The sequence below is a fragment of the Papio anubis genome, chromosome 9 (assembly GCF_008728515.1).
Source record: "Papio anubis isolate 15944 chromosome 9, Panubis1.0, whole genome shotgun sequence".
Classification (NCBI taxonomy): Eukaryota; Metazoa; Chordata; class Mammalia; order Primates; family Cercopithecidae; genus Papio; species Papio anubis.
Window position 1 is genome coordinate 51,927,174 of NC_044984.1, and position 19,115 is coordinate 51,946,288.

Here is a 19,115-nt window from a genome sequence, read left to right on the forward strand (position 1 = left end):
TCTTGTTGGTTTACAGAAATAACATTGATTAGTGATTGGCTATACATTGTTAAGCTATAGGATCTAGGTTATAGTGTCCAGTGCAGCATTATTAGGTTAATTTATAGTTACTTGTGGCAATTGCTTGCTATTGCCACATTGCCAATTGCTTGATGCTGTTCATCAAGAGATGAATACATAGCTCAAAAGCAGGGAGTAGGACATGATTGCCGTCTCATTTTATTTATTTATTTATTTAATTAATTTTTTTTTTTTTTGAGACATGCTCTCACTCTATTTCCCAGGCAGGTGTGCTGCAGTATGATTACAGCTCACTGCACCTTCAACCTCCTGGGCCCAAATGATCCTCCAGTCTCAGCCTCCTGAGTAGCTGGGACTACAGGCACATACCACCACTCCCAGTTTCTTTTTATTTTATTTTTTTATTTTAGTATGTATAGGGTCTGGCTATGTTGCCCAGGCTGGTCTTGAACTCGTGAGTTCAAATGATTTGCCCGCTTTGGCCTCCTAAAATGCTGAGATTACAGGCTTGAGCCACCATGCCTGGTCTGCTGTCTCATTTTAATGTCTCTCTGAGCCTGATCATTTTAAAAGACTTGCATTTCCCAGATTAAAATTGTTTTCTTTTCTCAGTGCTGTGACACAGAATGAAAGCCTGAAATGTTTCTGAGACAAGTACAAGAACTGAAGAACAATAACCAAGAATACCTGGCTTTAAAACCTATACTCCTGGCCGGGCACGGTGGCTCATGCCTGTAATCCCAGCACTTTGGGAGGCTGAGGCGGGTGGATCACGAGGTCAGAAGTTCGAGACCACCCTGACCAACATGGTGAAACCCCGTCTTTACTAAAAATACAAAAATTAACTGGGAGTGGTGGTGCACACCTGTAATCCCAGCTACTCAGGAGCCTGAGGCAGGAGAACTGCTTGAACCCAGGAGGCGGAGGTTGCAGTGAGCCAAAATTATGCCACTGCACTCCACCCTGGGCGATAGAATGAGACTCCGTCTTAAAAAAAAAAAAAAAAAAAAAAAAAAAAACTCAAAACTTCTTTTCCAAGACAGATAAAAACGCCAAAGGGTGAGCAAATTTGGAACTGAAGGCCTTTGCCTACCTTAAGAGTTCCCTCTGAGAGCATCAAAGACATGGCTAGAACACTGTGCCTCCCTTCCCTTACCCTTCAGACTTCATGGTTTTGAGACCTCTTGGGCAAAACTCAACCAAGGCTAACAAATAAGGCTAGATTGAGAACCCCAGGGAGGGAGGATGGAGGGATGGGAATGGGCTTTGAGAAACACCAGGCAAAAAAGAATGCAACTCTCAATTGTTCATGCATGACAGTGAGCTAAAGTGCCTTGCCAATGACCCGTTCTTCTTTGAGAGTCTCCCTTTAACATTCTTTCCCAAAACCCGTGATCTGTGCCTTTCCCCCATCCCCAGGATTCCCAGCAAGGGTAGTGATCTGAGGAGAAATTTAATCTCTCACCTTTGTCCCCAGGTTTGGCAGCTCACATGGATAACAACTGTCTCCCAACATTGGCCCAGGGACATGTCTTTCCCTAAACAAACCAAACTCTCCTCACGTCCCCCACTCTGTACTTTCACTGACTATGCGTTGGCAGATTCTGCCAAGTTCTACCTGTAACTGGCTTCATTTTCAAGTCAGATGTTTGGCTGCTGCTCTGTCCCCTGCAACAAGGAGCCATGCCAGCTGGACACACACTTCTTCCAGGGCCTCTGGCAGCCAGGACAGAGTTGAGACCACAGCTGTTGAGACCCTGAGCCCTGAGTCTGTGTTGCTCAAGAAGGGCCTCCCCCAGCAATGACCTCCTCATTGCTTCTGGCCTTTTTCCTCCTGGCTCCAACCACAGTGGCTACTCCCAGAGCTGGTGGTCAGTGTCCAGCATGTGGAGGGCCCACCTTGGAACTGGAAAGCCAGCGGGAGCTGCTTCTTCATCTGGCCAAGAGAAGCATCTTGGACAAGCTGCACCTCAGCCAGCGCCCAACACTGAACCGCCCTGTGTCCAGAGCTGCTTTGAGGACTGCACTGCAGCGCCTCCATGGGGTCCCACAGGGGGCACTTCCGGAGGACAACAGGGAACAGGAATGTGAAATCATCAGCTTTGCCGAGACAGGTGGGTTCCTGGTCTGTAGCTTTTCCCCAGAACTTGACCTCTCAAGGAAAGGAAAAGTTTCCTCACCAGCCTTACCTCTGACTCCTTCCCCAAAAACCATCCAACCCCTGCTTCCCACGGGCTGTAATCTCCTTATCCCAGGTATCCCCACATCCCCCTGGGGCTCACTCTGGTAGCTCAGACCTGACCAGTAGGCAGCTGGAAAGCTGGTAAATTTCACTTCTTTTGAGACTGCCTGTCGTCATCTCCTCTGCCTCCTCTTTCTGCAGGCCCCACAAACCCACAGGCTGTGGTGTGAGCCCATCCACTTCCTGGGCCTGCACGCAGCGACTGGGAGGTGAGCAGTCTCTCTTTTCTTTGGCCCTAGGATCTAGCCCCTCCCTTCCCCTGTCCTCCAGATGCCTCATTTGAGTAAAAGAAGAAAAAATAAAACACCAGGACTACAATACCTCACTATATGTCATGTTCCCATTAGACCTCAGGTCACCATATCAGAAAACAGGGTCAAAATGGGACTCAGAAAAATGGATAAAGGGGCTGGGCACAGTGGCTCGTGCCTGTAATCCCAGCTATTCAGAAGGCAGGAGGATCACTTAAAGCCAGGAGTTCCAGACCAGCCTGAGCAACATAGCAAGACCCTGTCTTTTTTTTTTTTTTTTTTTTTTTCCCCAAGACAGAATCTTGCTCTGTTACCCAGGCTGGAGTGCAGTGGTGCGATCTCGGCTCACTGCAACCTCCACCTCCTGGGTTCAAGCAATTCTCCTGTCCCAGCCTCTCGAGTAGCTGGGATTACAGGTGCCCACCACCACACTCGGCTAATTTTTATATTTTTAGTGGAGACTGGGTTTCACCGTGTTGGCCAAACTGATCACTGATCTCAAACTCCTGACCTCGTGATCCTCCTGCCTCAGCCTCCCAAAGTGCTGGGATTACAGGAGTGAGCCACCGTGCCCAGCGACCGTGTCTCTCTTTTTTTTTTTTTGAGACAGAGTCTCGCTCTGTCGCCCAGGCTGGAGTGCAGTGGCGCGATCTGGGCTCACTGCAAGCTCTGCCTCCCAGGTTCACGCGCCATTCTACTGCCCCAGCCTCCCGAGTAGCTGGGACTACAGACGCCCGCCACCACGGCCAGCTAATTTTTTGTATTTTTAGTAGAGACGGGGTTTCACTGTGTTAGCCAGGATGGTCTCGATCTCCTGACCTTGTGATCCACCCGCCTCGGCCTCCCAAAGTGCTGGATTATAGGCGTAAGCCACCGTGCCCGGCCCGTGTCTCTTTTTAAAAAACTTTTTTTTTCTTTTTTTTTTTTTTGAGACAGAGTCTTCCTCTGTCACCCAGGCTGGAATGCAGTGGTTATGATCACAGCTCACTGTAGCCTCAACCTCCCAGGTTCAAGTGATCCTCCCACCTCAGCCTCCCAAGTAGCTGGGACTACAGGTATGTGCCATCATGTCTGGCTACTTTATTTTATTTTATTTTATTTTATTTTATTTTTTGAGATGGAGTCTCGCTTTGTCACCCAGGCTGTAGTGCAGTGGCACGATCTTGGCTCACTGCAAGCTCCACCTCCCAGGTTCATACCATTCTCCGCCTCAGCCTCCCGAGTATCTGGGACTACAGGTGCCTGCCACCATGCCTGGCTACTTTCTATGTATTTTTTAGTAGAGACAGGGTTTCACCGTGTTAGCCAGGATGATCTCGATCTCCTGACTTCGTGATCAGCCTGCCTCGCCCTCCCAAAGTGCTGGGATTACAGGCATGAGCCACCATGCCCAGCGTATATTTTTTTATAGAGACAGGATTTCATCACGTTGCCCAGGTTGGTCTTGAACTTTTGGGCTCAAGCAGTCCACTCGCCTCGGCCTCACAAAATGCTAGGATTACAGACACGAGCGACCGCCCCCGGCCTAAAAATTAGCTGGGTGCAGTGGAGTGCACCTGCAGTCCCAGCTGTTTGGGAGGCTGAGATGGAGGATCATCGAGCCCAGGAGTTTGAGACTGCACTGAGCTATGTTTGCATCACTACCCTCTAGCCTGGGCAACAGAGACCCCCATCTCTAAAATTAATTAAATATTAAATATTTAATTAATTTAATTAAAACGAGACTCCCTTTCAAAAAAAAAAAAGGGAGAAAGAAAGAAAATGCAAACTGAGCCCTTTGCAAGCTCTTTCTTAGGTCTGAAGACCCCTCCCATCTCTGGCCCCTCATTCCCTCTTGTTTTTTTGTGGTTTTTTTGAAATAGAGTCTCATTCTGTTGCCCAGGCTGGAGTGCAGTGGCATAATCTCAGATCACTGCAACCCCCGCCTCCCAGGTTCAAGCCATTCTCCTGCCTCAGCCTCCCGAGTATCTGGGACTACAGGCGAACGCCACTAAACCAGGCTAATTTTTGTGTTTTTAGTAGAGACGGGGTTTCACCATGTTGGCCAGGCTGGTCTGGAACTCCTGACCCCAAGTGATCTGCTCGCCTTGGCCCCCCAAAGTGCTAGGATTACAGGTACTGCACCAGCCCCCGCCTGTTTCAAGACCCAGCTTTGAACCGGAGCTAGATAGCCTGGGCTCAGATTCTTGCTCAGCCATTTATTAGCTGTTTGACCTAGTGGTTAATAGTTCTCTCATTTGTTAAATGGGATAGTTGACAGAATTAAAGGGCTAATACAGGTAAAGTACTTTGAATGTTAAAGTGGGAGGGAGCAGGAACTAGAGAGTAGATTTGGCGCCTGCCGATGAGGGAATTATGGTGAGCGTCCTCTTCTCTTGATAACCTTCCATGGAGGAAAGGGGCAAGGCAGCTCTCTAGAAATCTTTTATAAAGACACTAATCCTATTAATGAGGGCTCCACCCTCATTACTTAATCACCTCCCAAAGGCTCCGCTTCCTAATACCATCACATGGGGGTTAGGATTTCAACATATGAATTTTGAGAGAACATAACAGCCTCTCTCCATGAAGCCTCTTAGCATTCAATGGTCTATCCCAAGTTTCTTTAGAGAATGGTGGCTAGATTCCAAGAGGATAATTTCAATGTGTAAATTATTCTCAAGCTTCTGCATACACCTTGCTTACTAATATTCCATTGACAAAGCAAGTCATTGTAGCCAAGCCTAGAATCAATCACTGTGAGATGGAACTAGATGAAGGCGTGAAAGCCATGAGGTACTGTTTATTGGGGACTACCAATCTGGCAGTCTCCTGAAGTCTGCCCTCTGACCCCTAACAATTTATATCTCTCCCACAAGCAAAATACAATCATCCTCTCCCAGCCACCCCCATCAAACTTTCATCCCTTGGCCAGGCGCGGTGGCTCAAGCCTGTAATCCCAGCACTTTGGGAGGCCGAGACAGGCGGATCACAAGGTCAGGAGATCGAGACCATCCTGGCGAACATGGTGAAACCCCGTCTCTACCAAAAATACATAAAAAAAACTAGCCGGGCGAGGTGGTGGGCACCTGTAGTCCCAGCTACTTGGGAGGCTGAGGAAGGAGAGTGGCGTAAACCCGGGAGGCGGAGCTTGCAGTGAGCTGAGATCCGGCCACTGCACTCCAGCCTGGGCGACAGAGCAAGACTCTGTCTCAAAAAACAAACAAACAAACAAACAAAAAAACAAAAAACAAAAAAAACAAACTTTCATCCCTTTATGGCATCAGGATCAAGCTTGAAGTCCAGCATCTCATCACCTGAATTAGGTGCAAATATAGGTGAGGCTCCTCTGGTACATTTCTTCAGGTGCAGGGGCCTTCAGTGATGTCCTAGCGCCTGGCTTATTCTGACTTATGAAAGCTGATTGTGAACATCTCCCAACTTAGGATTCAGTGATGTCACATTAGCAGCTTGAAATCAGTCATGGTGGGAGAATTTATACAAAAGAAATTGACAAAGACTACGAATCAGGGCTTTTGATTTTTTTCCCTGGAAACCAGTTATTAAACATTTACCAGCATACCACTCTCTGTGTCCTAAAAATACAAGTTCTCCACCTCCCACGCACTTAACATACAATGCTGAGACAGGGACAGGATAAACATAATAGATACTCCTGTTCAAAATGGGATGTGGGAGAATAGGAGACACAGAGGAGTCACTGATCCGTAAAGCTTCTTATATTCAGCCGGGCAAATATCAGGTCCACTCCAAATCCAGAATTCCCTTGGTTAGTTAGGGCCTGGTTCTGCTCCCTGGTATTTCCAATTGTGCACTACTGCTCTCCTGGACTTCCAGATTCACCCTCTCAGCCCTTGGCACTCTACCTGCTGAGATGTCTTTCCTTTTAAATAGGAAATGATCTATGTTTGCGGCTGAGTACTTTTCTCAGCCTACTTTCTGCCCAGAGTTGGGGGCCCAAAGACCTCTTTTTATTTTGAATTGTCCCTTTTAGTCCAAACTGGTGCTGCTTTCAGTATTAAACTTCTCTTTTAAACTCTGTGGACCCTGTAAATAATAAATTGTAGTCTACTCAATTACACAGAAGGCACCACATTCTATCAAGACAGACCCTTATTTAGGCTACAAGTCTGTGTCATGGGATAACACCTTTAAGATGTTTAGAAGTGCATTTGTCTAGTTGTAAGGGTTAACAGAACATTGTCTTAAATTTTAAATCTCAAAAAATGTTAGATGTTAACAAACAAAAAGTTTTTTTGGTTTGTGTTTTAGAGATGGTCTCACTATGTTGCCTAGGCCGGAGTATAGTGGCTATGCTATTAGCAGCCTCAATAATATTGCATTATAGCCTCAAACTCCTGGCCTCAAGGGATCCTCCTGCTTCAGCCCTCTGAGTAGCTGGGGCTACAGGCATGTGTTCCCATGACCAGCTAACAAAAGATTTTATAGCTGACCCTTTATTTGTTTTGATCTTCACTCTGAGTCCCTGTATTACTGGAAATACCCTGGATTTGATTTTTGCTCTGAGGTAATTTCTTACTTTAAGAACCTTTTGTCAGAGAGGAAGAATGAAAAAGAATTTTTGTTGTTATGTTTCTTTTCTTTCCTCTACATGTACAACATGAAGAAAAAGGTTTCGTTTTGTTTTTTTTCTGAAAAATTAGCAACACAGAGTAAGGGGTTTTATTTTTTAATTTAGCAAGTGCTTTTAGAAATATTTTCTCTAAATTCTGTTTGAAAATTGAACAGTGCCTTTTTTTTTTTTTTTTTTTTTTTTTTGACGGAGTCTTGCTCTGTCGCCAGGCTGGAGTGCAGTGGTGCAGTCTCAGTTCACTGCAACGTCCGCCTCCCGGGTTCAAGCGATTCTCCTGCCTCAGCCTCCCAAGTAACTGGGACTATAGATGCACACCACCACACCCAGCTAATTTTTGTATTTTTAGTAGAAATGGGTTTTCACCATGTTAGCCAGGATGGTCTCAATCTCTTGACTTTGTGATCTGCCTACCTCGGCCTCCCAAAGTGCCGGGATTACAGGTGTTAGCCACCACACCCAGCCGTGGTTCCTTTTTTAGTTCATCACTCTCCCGAAATGCCTTATCTTAGGCAACTAAAATATACCAGTTGGCATTTTCAGCATTCTGCCTGGAAATACCATTAGCTAAATTCACAACTTTGTTAGATAGCTTTCCTGGCTTCTAAGTTACCACAGGTGAGAGCCAATACACAATACAAGTTCCCCTTTTTTCAGCTTCCAATAGCAATTTCCTCACTGTTCTTCCTTTAATAACAGTTTCTTCCCTATCCTTCTAACTTCTCCCTGCCACTCATTCCCGAAGCCAGTGCAACTGACCAAGCACAGTGGCTCATTCCTGTAATCCTGGCACTTTGGGAGGCCAGGGTGGGAGGATCACTTGAGGGCAGGAGTTTGAGACCAGCCTGGTCAACATAGCAAGATGTTTCTTATTAAAAAAAGAAAAAAAAAAAGCCGGGTGCTGTGGCTCATGCCTCTAATGCCAGCACTTTGGGAGGCTGAGGCAGGCAGATCACTTGAGGTCAGGAGTTCGAGACTAGCCTGACCAACATGGAAAAACCCCATCTCTACTAAAAATACAAAAATAGCTGGATGTGCAGGGCGCAGTGGCTCACACCTGTAATTCTAGCACTTTGGGAGGCCAAGGCGGGTGGATCACCTGAGGTCAGGAGTTCAAAATCAGCCTGACCAACATGGAGAAACCCATCTCTACTAAAAATACAAAAAATTAGCCAGGTGTGGTGGTGCATGTCTGTAATCCTAGCTACTCGGGAGCCTCAGGCAGGAGAATCGCTTGAACCCGGGAGGTAGAGGTTGCAGTGAGCCAAGTTCGTGCCATTGCACTCCAGCCTGGGCAATAAGAGTGAAACTCCATCTCAAAAACCAAAACATAGAGGCTTAAAACAACATATTCATTATTTCTCATGATTCTTTTTTTTTTTTTTTTTTAGATGGAGTCTCACTCTGTTGCCCAGGCTGGAGTGCAGTGGCGCAATCTTGGGTCACTGCAACCTCCGTCTCCAGGGTTCAAGAGATTCTCTTCCCTCAGCCTCCCGAGTAGTTGGGATTATTGGTGCCCACCACCATGCCTGACTTTTTTTGTATTTTTGGTAGAGACAGGGTTTCACCATGTTGGACAGGCTGGCCTTGAACTACTGACTTCAAGTGATCCACCCACCTCAGCCTCCCAAAGCTTATAACCCTGGGATTACAAGCATGAGCCACTGCCCCCGGCCACTCGCATGATTCTGTGGCTTGACTGTGCTTATCTGGACAGTTCTTCTGCTCCATGTGGTGTAGCTAAGGTCTCCCATGCAACTGCATTCAGCTGGGGACTCGGATGGGACTGGAACCTGTAAGATGGTCTCTAATCCTCCAAAGTCTCTCTCCACATGACTTCTCATAATTTAGTAGTCTAGCTCAACTTCCTTTAAATCACTGTAGCTGGCTTCCAAGAGTGGAATGCCTCAATATGTAAGTGCTCAATAAACACCATGCTTGCTAATGTCTCAGTGCCCAAATCATGTCACATGACTAAGCCCAGAATTAATATGGAAAGGGACTGCACAAAGCCGTGAATATTGGGAGGTGTTGACCATTGGGGCCAACCATGTAATAGTCTACTACAGCCCCTGTTGGTCTTGTGTTTGCCTGCCATAACTGGAGTGACTTAAAAGGTACTAACTGCAGGGTGCTTTGTGACCTAGCAAGAAAAAGATTCGTTGGGCCAGTCAGACTCTATTAGGATTTTGGAATTGGGACACTGGAAGATCTGCTCACTTAGGAGGAGCTGAGCAAAAGGTCGTGTAGACTTGGGACCTGGGCCACAATTTTGGTACCTGAGGAAGCTGACAAGGAGGTAGAAGTAGTAGACCCACAGAGAGAGGAGAGTGGAATTGACTTATCTAGAGAGAGAGAGAGAGATGAGAGAGATCTTGTTGGCTCTGAGAGCTGTCAAGAACAGCGTTATTCCTGCTGGGCACGGTGGCTCACACCTGTAATTCCAGTACTTTAGGAAGCTGAGACGGGCGGATCACCTAAGGTCAGGAGTTCAAGACCAGCCTGGCCAACATGGGGAAACCCTGTCTCTACTAAAGATACAAAAAATTAGCTGGGCGTGGTGGCAGGTGCCTCTAATCCCAGCTACTTGGGAGGCTGAGGCAGGAGAATCGCTTGAACCCAGGAGGCGGAGGTTGCAGTGAGCCAAGATTGCGCCACTGCACTCCAGCCCAGGCGACAAGAGTGATACTCCATCTCAAAAAATAAAAAGAACCTTATTCCTGACTTTCTAATTTACATGAAGCCTAGTTGAACTTCATATCCTGCCTTTTGAACCCATGAGAGTATCAGTTGACTTCCCATAATAAAGCACTGTTTTTGTTTTTTTTTTGAGACAGAGTCTTGCTCTGTTGCCATGCTGGAGTGCAGTGGCGCGACCTTGGCTCACTGCAACCTCCGCCACCCTGGTTCAAGTGATTCTCCTGCCTCAGCCTCCCGAGTAGCTGGGACTACAGGGGCATGCCACCATGCCCAGCTAATTTTTTTTTTCTTTTTTTGAGACAGAGTTTCACTCTTGTCCAGGGTGGAGTGCAATGGCGCGATCTCAGTTCACTGCAGCCTCCGCCTCCGGGTTCAAGCAATTCTCCTGCCTCAGCCTGCCGAGTAGCTGGGATTACAGGCACGTGCCACCACACCCAGTCAATTTTGTATTTTTAGTAGAGATGGGGTTTCTCCACGTTAGTCAGGCTTATCTGGAACTCCCGACCTCAGGTGATCCGCCTGCCTCGGCCTCCCAAAGTGCTGGGATTACAGGCATGAGCCACCACACCTGGCCTCATAAAGCATTTTTTACTTAAAAAAAAAAAAAAAAAAAAAAGTAGCTAAGGCCAAATTACAATGGGTATTTAACTGCGTCCTAAAAGAGTTAGGACTTTATTAACTAATAAGGTTTTTGAGACAATGAATTTTATGATCCATCCGTGTTTTGAGAAAAGAATTCTGATGTTAACATAAAAGAATTAAAGAAATGAAAGACCATTCAACAAGTATTCTGTTTGTTTGTTTGTTTGTTTGTTTGTTTGTTTGTTTTTGAGATGGAGTCTGGCTCTGTCACCCAGGCTGGAGTGCAGTGGTGTGATCTCTGCTCACTGCAACCTTTGCCTCCCGAGTTCAAGCAATTCTCCTGCCTCAGCCTCCTGAGTAGCTGGGACTTCAGGTGCATGCCACCACACTCAGCTAATTTTTGTATGTTTAGTAGAAACGGAGTTTCACCATGTTGGCCAGGCTGATCTCAAATTCATGACCTCATGACCTCAAGTGATCCACCCATGTCGGCCTCCCAAAGTGCAGGGATTACAGGTGTGAGCCCACCACACCTGGTCTCAACAAGTGTTTATTGAGTGCTTACTAAATACCAAGTACTAGGGATACAATGGTGAACCATACAGGCACAACTGCTGTTTTCATGGAGCTTACGTTCTAGCTGCAGGGAAGAAGGAGGGGTAGGAGAAATTCTTAGTAAACAAATGCACGAAGAACCACACTGGACCGGGCTTGGTGGCTCATGCCTGTAATCCCAGCACTTTGGGAGGCCAAGGCAGAAGGATCACAAGGTCAGGAGTTCGGGAGCGGCCTGGCCAACATGGCAAAATCCCGTCTTTATTAAAAATACAAAAATTAGCAGGGCGTGGTGGTACATGCCTGTAATCACAGCTACTCGGGAGGCTGAGGCAGGAGAATTGCTTGAACCGAGGAGGTGGAGGTTGCAGTGAGCCAAGATCGTGCCACTGCAATCTAGCTTGGGTGACAGAGCAAGACTCTGTCTCAGAAAAAAAAAGAACCACACTGATTACAGAGCATGATAATGGCTATGCAAACAATTAAGCAGGATGATGTATTAGAGAGATGGAGGTAGAATTGAAGGCTACTTTTATTTTATTTTATTTTATTACGTTTTATTTTATTTTATTTCATTTTATTTTATTTTTGAGACAGTCTCGCTCTGTTGCCCAGGCTAGAATGCAGTGGCATAATCTTGGCTCACTGCAGTTTTGACCTTCTGGGTTCAAGTGATTCTCCCAAGTAGCTGGGATTACAGGTGTGTTGCTCCGTGCCCAGCTATTATTTATTTATTTATATATTTTTTTACTTATTATAGAGACAGGATCTCACTATGTTGCCCAGTTGGTCTCAAACTCCTGGCCTCAAGCAGTCCTCCCACCTTGACCTCCCATAGTGCTATGATTACAGGCATGTGCCACCACGCCTGGCTGAAGGCTGCTTTAGATAGATTAGGAAGGAAGCCTGAAGCCTTTCTGAGGAGGAGACATCTGAACTGAATGCCAAAAAGAAATCAGTCATTCAAAGATCTTGGAAAGACGTTCCAGGGAAAGGGACTAGCAAGTGTAAAGGCTGTGAGATGGCTTTATGTTTGGTGAATCTGAGGAACAGAAAAAGGCCCCGTATAGGCAGAATGTAGTAGTTAAGTGTCAAACAAGTTTTCTATTTCAAGGAGTTTAGATTTTATCCAAAGAGCAAGGGGAAGACTTCGAAGTGTTTTAAGCTGAGAAGATAAAACTAATCAGATTTATAAGAAGATCACTGACTGATATTTGGAGAACGGTTTGGAGGGCAAGAGTGAATCACTTGAGTGAACGAAAGCTATAGTTAAAGAAAAAGATGGTTGTGAGTTGGACTAATGTGTAGTAGAGGAAGTGGGGAGAAGTGAAATTGTATTATGAATTAGAAGTAGAGTTGAGAAAACTTTCAGATAATTTCAAAGTAGGGGATAAACACGATCAAGATTTTGCCTTAAGCAATGCATTTACAGAGGAGAAGTTTGGAGAAGGGACAGGTTTGGGTTGGAGGGATACATTTAGACTTCCTTGTACAGGATTGAGGTGTGGCCCATTGACTCATGCCTGTGATCTCAGGCTGAGGTGAGAGGATCACTTAAGGCCAGAAGTTCAAGACCAACCTGGGTAGCATAGTGAGAATCGCCCCCAACTCCAAGTAAATTTGTTTTTTTTTTTTTTTGGAGACAGAATCTCGCTCTGTCATCCAGGCTAGAGTGCAATGGCACGATCTCATCTCACTGCAACTTCCGCCTCCCAGGTTCAAGCGATTCTCCTGCCTCAGCCTTCCAAGTAGCTGGGATTATAGATGCCTGCACCATGACTGGCTAATTTTTGGTGGGGTTTTTTTTTTTTTGAGAGAGAGAGTCTCGCTGTGTTGCCCAGGGTGGAGTGCAGCGGCGCAATGTCAGCTCACTGTAACCTCCGCCTCCTGGGTTCAAGCGATTCTCCTGCCTCAGCCTCCCGAGTAGCTGGGAATCCCGGCTGATTTTTTGTATTTTTAGTAGAGACAGGGTTTCACCATGTTGGCCAGGCTGGTATCGAACTCCTGACCTCAACTGATCCTCCTGCATCAGCCTCCCAAAGTGCTGGGATTACAGGCATGAGCCACCGCATCCAGCCTAATTTTTTGTATTTTTAGTAGAGACAGGGTTTTGCCACGTTGGTCAGGCTGGTCTTAAACTCCTGACCTCAGGTGATCCACCCACCTTGGCCTCCCAAAGTGCTGGGATTACAGGCGTGAGCCACCACACCCGGCCTAAAAAATTTTTTTAATTACAAAAAAGAAGAGATTGAAATATTATTGGATGTCCAAGTCAAGTATCAGATAGGCACTTGGACATGCAAGGCTAGGGTTCAGGGAGAGGTCAGGACCAGAGATATACATTTGGAAGTGATCTGCATATAGGTGGAATTGAAAGCCATGGAATGGATGATCATTCTGGGAGAGGGTATAGATAGAGAAGAGGAGGGAGCTTAGGACTTGATTAATTGATTGATTGATTTAAGACAGGGTCTCACTTTGTTGCCCAGCCTGGAGTGCAGTGGTACGTTAATGTCTCACTATAGCTTTGATCTCCCAGGGTCAAGCAATCCTTCCACCTTAGCCCTCCCTAGTAGCTGGGACTACAGGTGTACACTACCACACCTGGGTAATTTTGTATTTTTTGTAGAGACAGAGTTTTGCCAAGTTGCCCAGGCTGATCTCACTGATCTCAAACTCCTGGACTCAAGCAATCCATCCACCTCAGTCTCCCAAAGTTCTGGGATTACAGGTGTAAGCCACCACGCCTGGCCTGACTTCCAACATTTAAAGGTTAGGCCAACAAAGAGGAGCTGTCAATAGAGGAGAAAAAGATAGAGTGACCAGTGTTATAAAAGCCAGGAGAAGAAAATATATAAGAAGGAGGGAGTGGTTAACTGTGTCAAACACTACTTAAAGGCCAAGTCAGATGAATATAAATGGATAGATTTGCTGTGGAAGGTGTTGGTGATCTTGACACGTGCAATTTCTGTAGAGCGGAGAGAACAGAAACCAACTAAGATGTTCAGTAAGGAAGGTGAGGGATGATAAGAGGCAACTGGGCAGTAGTAATAGGGATATAAAGAAATGTGCAGACATTAGAACAATTCTGGTGAGACAAGGTATATGGGGAGTGAAGAAAGTAATCATAGAGTTGTTTGTTTGTTTAAGCAGAGCCTTGCTCTGTCACTCAAGATGGAGTGCAATGGTGTGATCTCGGCTCACTGCAACCTCTGCCTCCCAGGTTCAAGCGATTCTCCTGCCTCAGCCTCCCAAGTAGCTGGGATTACAGGCGCCCACCACCATGCTTGGCTAATTTTTGTATTTTTAGTAGAGATGGGGTTTCACCATCTTGGCCAGGCTTGTCTCAAACTCCTGACCTCAGGTGATCCAACTGCCTCGGCCTCCCAAAGTGCTGGGATTACAGACGTGAGCCACCCACCGCACCTGGCTGATCATAGAGTTTTTACAGGTGATAAGGAGGGTAGTGGCACCACCAAGAATGGAAAGGGGGTATATAGGAAGGAAAATAATGATTTTTCAGGTTGAGAAAAATTGATTAAAAATATATATATACATATTGGCCAGGCGCAATGGCTCACGCCTGTAATCCCAGCACTTTGGGAGGCTGAGGAGGGCGAATCACCTGAGATCAGGAGTTCAAGACCAGCCTGAGATCACATGACTGCACTCCAGCCAAGGCGACAGAGTGAGACTCCATCTAAAAAAAAAAAAAAAAATTGTGTTGCTTGACCATGAGTCTAATTAAGAGCTACCTTAATGTGAACTGGAAGGAAATGGAAGTCCAAGACAGACCTTGGAAAACTCTGATATTGAAGGGATGGTCACAGAAAGAAAAGCCAGCAAAGAAAACCAGGGAAGAATTATAACAGAGTTGTATCATGGAAGCCAAGAGAGAAAAGATTTTCAGGAAGGAAAGGATTGTCAACAGTGCTGTCTTAGTCCATTTTGTGCTGGTATAACAGAATACTGCAGACTAGGTCATTTATAATGAGCAGAAATGTATTAACTCATCATTATGGTGGCTGGGAAGTCCAAGATCAAGGGGCTGGCATCTGGCGAGGGCCTTCTTGCTTCTCACTGTGTTATTCCATGGCAGAAGGGCAAAGAGAGGGTGGGGCTGAGGAGAATTAAACTTATCCTTTTATAAGGAACCCATTCCCAAGATAAGGGCATTAATCCATTCATGAAGGTGGTGTTCCCATGACCCAAACACCTCCCATTAGGCCCCACTTCCCAACACCACTGCATTGGGGATCCAGTTTCCAGCACACGAACTTTGGAGGACGTGTTTAAACTGTAGCAAATGCCAAGTGCTATAGACAGCTCAAGAATGCTGAGTATAGAGAAATAGTTGGTAGAAGTGACACTCAGAAGGCCACAATGACTGGCGCTTCTTATGTCCACAGGCCTCTCCACCATCAACAAGACTCGTCTTGATTTTCACTTCTCCTCTGATAGAACTGCTGGTGACAGGGAGGTCCAGCAGGCTAGTCTCATGTTCTTTGTGCAGCTCCCTTCCAATACCACTTGGACCTTGAAAGTGAGGGTCCTTGTGCTGGGTCCACATAATACCAACCTCACCTTGGCTACTCAGTACCTGCTAGAGGTGGATGCCAGTGGCTGGCATCAACTCCTCCTGGGGCCTGAAGCTCAAGCTGCCTATAGCCAGGGGCACCTGACCCTGGAGCTGGTACCTGAAGGCCAGGTAGCCCAGAGCTCAGTCATCCTGGGTGGAGCTGCCCATAGGCCTTTTGTGGCAGCCCGGGTGAGAGTTCGGGGCAAACACCGGATTCACCGACGAGGCATCGACTGCCAAGAAGGGTCCAGGATGTGCTGTCGACAAGAGTTTTTTGTGGACTTCCGTGAGATTGGCTGGCACGACTGGATCATCCAGCCTGAGGGCTACGCCATGAACTTCTGCATAGGGCAGTGCCCACTACATGTAGCCGGCATGCCTGGAATTGCGGCCTCCTTTCACACTGCAGTGCTCAATCTTCTCAAGGCCAACACAGCTGCAGGCACCACTGGAGGGGGCTCATGCTGTGTACCCACAGCCCGGCGCCCCCTGTCTCTGCTCTACTATGACAGGGACAGCAACATTGTCAAGACTGACATACCTGACATGGTAGTAGAGGCCTGCGGGTGCAGTTAGTCTATGTGTAGTATGGGCAGCCCAAGGGGGTGTGGGAAAACACTCCCCCACAGAAGTGCACTTCCTTGAGAGGAGGGAATGACCTCATTCTCTGTCCAGAATGTGGACTCCCTCTTCCTGAGCATCTTATGGAAATTACCCCACCTTTGACTTGAAGAAACCTTCATCTAAAAAGAGTCACTGTACCATCTTCCTGACCACTACCCTCTTTCCTAGGGCATGGTCCATCCCACTAGCCTCACGTGCTTAACCCCGACTCCAGGGACTCAGACCCATCTCCAACGATGAGCAAGGCCATCTGGTTCCCAGGCAAAGACACCCTTATCTCACCTTTAATTGACCCCATAACCCACTATGCCTTCCTGTCCTTTCCACTCGATGGTCCCCACTCCAAGATGAGTTGACACAGCCCCTTTCCCCGATTTTTGTGGATCTCCAGAGAGCCCCTTCTTTGGATTCACCAAAGTTTAGATCACTGCTGCCCAAAATAGAGGCTTACGTACCCTCCTCTTTGTTGTGAGCCCCTTTCCTTCTTTCTTGTCCAGGTGAACTGCTAAAGGTCTCTTTGCATACCCTCATCCATTTTTTGTCCTTCTCTGCCTTTCTCTGTGCCCTTAAGAGCTGACTTGCCTGAGCTCTATCACCTGAGCTCCCCTGCCCTCTGGCTTCCTGCTGAGGTCAGGGCATTTCTTATCCCTGCTCCCTCTCTGCATAGGTGCCATGGTTCTCTGTAACTGTGGCTATTCTGTGTCCCTACACTAGTAGCCTGGCTACCCACTTCCATGGCCCCAACTCTGCCTACATTCTGCTATCACTGTTTCAACACTAGGGGGTCCTAAAGGCTTTCTATCTTGCTAGTCCCTGGGGCCTCAACATCTCTTACTGGTTCCCTTAACTCTGCCTATACCTCTGTAAATAATTCCTTCACTAAGTTCTCTTGATGAAGCAAAACCAGACAGCTGAATGGTCCTCTATCTCCTACAAGGGCCCTAACTGGCACCCCAGATGACACAGAACCTGCCTGCCTATGCTGTAGTCTGCCTACTCTGCTCTCTCTTCACATGGTCTCCTCAGGACTGAGCTATTGTATCCATCTCACACTTTATGCCTCTTCTTTCTTAGGCACCGATACTTAGTCACCCAGTAAACTGACCAGCTGTGGGCACGCAAGCGTGGGAGGCAGAGGCACGCTCAGAGCTGCCCGTCAGGACCTCTGACTTGCCTTTCTTTCACCCGCCCGCAGTGCTCCACCCAGGAATCCTGCCTGGAATCTGGAATAGGCAAGGGCTGCTGGAGTGGGACAGGGAGAAGAGGAAGGCCTGGATGAGGAGAGGGTGGCATTTGCTCTGAGACTGGGTCTTCTTTAGACCTTTGCCCTTCCTCCCCCACATCTCCTCCCTTTGGCTGGACAGTCCTGAACCACGAGGTCGATATTGTCTGCAACCCAAGGCCGAGTTTGCGCAAAACCCATGTGTTCTTTGGTAAATGTGATGTCTGTGTTTGCTCAGCTTATAACCCCCTCCTATGAGGGTAAGAGGTCCCTGAAATAGGAACCCTAGAGGAGAAAGTCTGAAAAGGACTGCCTGGGGGACTGTAAATCTGAGCTCAAGGGCTTCCTGAGCAACCCATGGATGTTATTCCACCTTTGACTTGAGGAGACCTTCACCTAAAGAGAATCTAAGGAGGCCTTCTGGTGTCTCCCCCACACACCCCCGGCCCCCAGATCTAACCTCCTTCCCAACTACAGCTTAGTTCCCAGGGCCAAGACTGGGATAAGGCAAAGTGAGTCATTCACCTGGCGGGGGTGCTAAATTTTAAGGGGGTGGTGAAAAATTTATTAATCAAGATAGGACTTTAATGTAATTTTTTAAAAGTCAAAATTAATGCAAAAAATCCATGATGAATAAAATAGCCTCCTTTTTTCTTTTTTTTTTTTGCGACGGAGTCTCACTCTGTCACCCAGGTTGGAGTGCAGTGGCGCAATCTCGGCTCACTGCAAGCTCCGCCTCCCGGGTTGACGCCATTCTCCTGCCTCAGCCTCCCGAGTAGCTGGGACTACAGGCGCCCGTCACCACGCCCGGCTAATTTTTTGTGTTTTTAGTAGAGACGGGATTTCACTGCATTAGCCAGGATGGTCTCAATCTCCTGACCTCATGATTCGCCCGTCTCGGCCTCCCAAAGTGCTGGGATTACAGGTGTGAGCCACCCACCGCGCCCAAAATAGCCTACTTTTAAATAAAAACAGGATCATCATTATTCCCTTTCTGTTTTGGCTCTGCCTTTTGTAAAAAGGGGAAAGAGTGGGTCTGCCTCCTTCAAACATTTTCTCCTAGAGCTTCCTAGCTCCTACCTCTGGACTCCTTCAGGCTTTTCTCATTTGAGCAAGATAACCACTCCCGTTTCGCTTATTCTACTTCCTTACCCACCCCCAAGCCTGTCTTCTACTTCCTTACTCACCCCCAAGCCTATCGCTATCCCCCAGCCCCCAACCAGGTTGGTGGTAGGGCAGGCAGTGAGGCAGATGGCTGGGGTATTTATAACCCAGGAGCACTTCTTGGGAAAAGTGACTAAGATGCTAAGAGCGTATTTATAGCTGAGCTCTGACGTAAGTGTCAGTGGGGAGGTAGGGCCAGGCCAGGCGCAGCAGCAAGGAGGTGGGAAGAGCTGGAAATTGGGGGCACTTGACAGTGAGGGTGGGGAGAGATGGGGTCAGTGACTCCTGCAGCCACTTCTTGTCACTTCCCCGACTGCCTACTGATACCAACAGGTAAGCCTTCTGAGGCACCACCATGGATAGATACCTCTGCTTTGCCGACCCGATGTTCCAGACCAGAGCGGGTAGAAGGCTGTCATTTACCAGCCCGACCAACAGAATGGGAGTTGGGAGCTGAGAACACTGGACAGAGCTCTTGAATGTGTTTCAGAACGTGGGGAGAAATGAAGGGTGGACAGGAGGATCTAAGTGTCTCAGTGCGCCCCCACCCCACTCCACCCCCACCAAATAGTGCCCTGAGGTTC

General features: G+C 47.3%; 1 protein-coding gene across 1 annotated transcript; it reads left to right on the forward strand.

Annotated features, from left to right (window-relative positions):
- The first annotated feature begins 1,620 nt into the window (after window positions 1-1,620).
- Window positions 1,621-18,018, forward strand: INHBC (inhibin subunit beta C). The gene is made up of 2 exons (XM_003906648.5): window positions 1,621-2,135; window positions 15,352-18,018. Exons 1-2 carry the CDS (start codon window positions 1,823-1,825, stop codon window positions 16,095-16,097), a joined length of 1,059 nt encoding a protein of 352 aa, XP_003906697.2. The 5' UTR covers window positions 1,621-1,822; the 3' UTR covers window positions 16,098-18,018.
- Window positions 18,019-19,115: the final 1,097 nt, after the last annotated feature.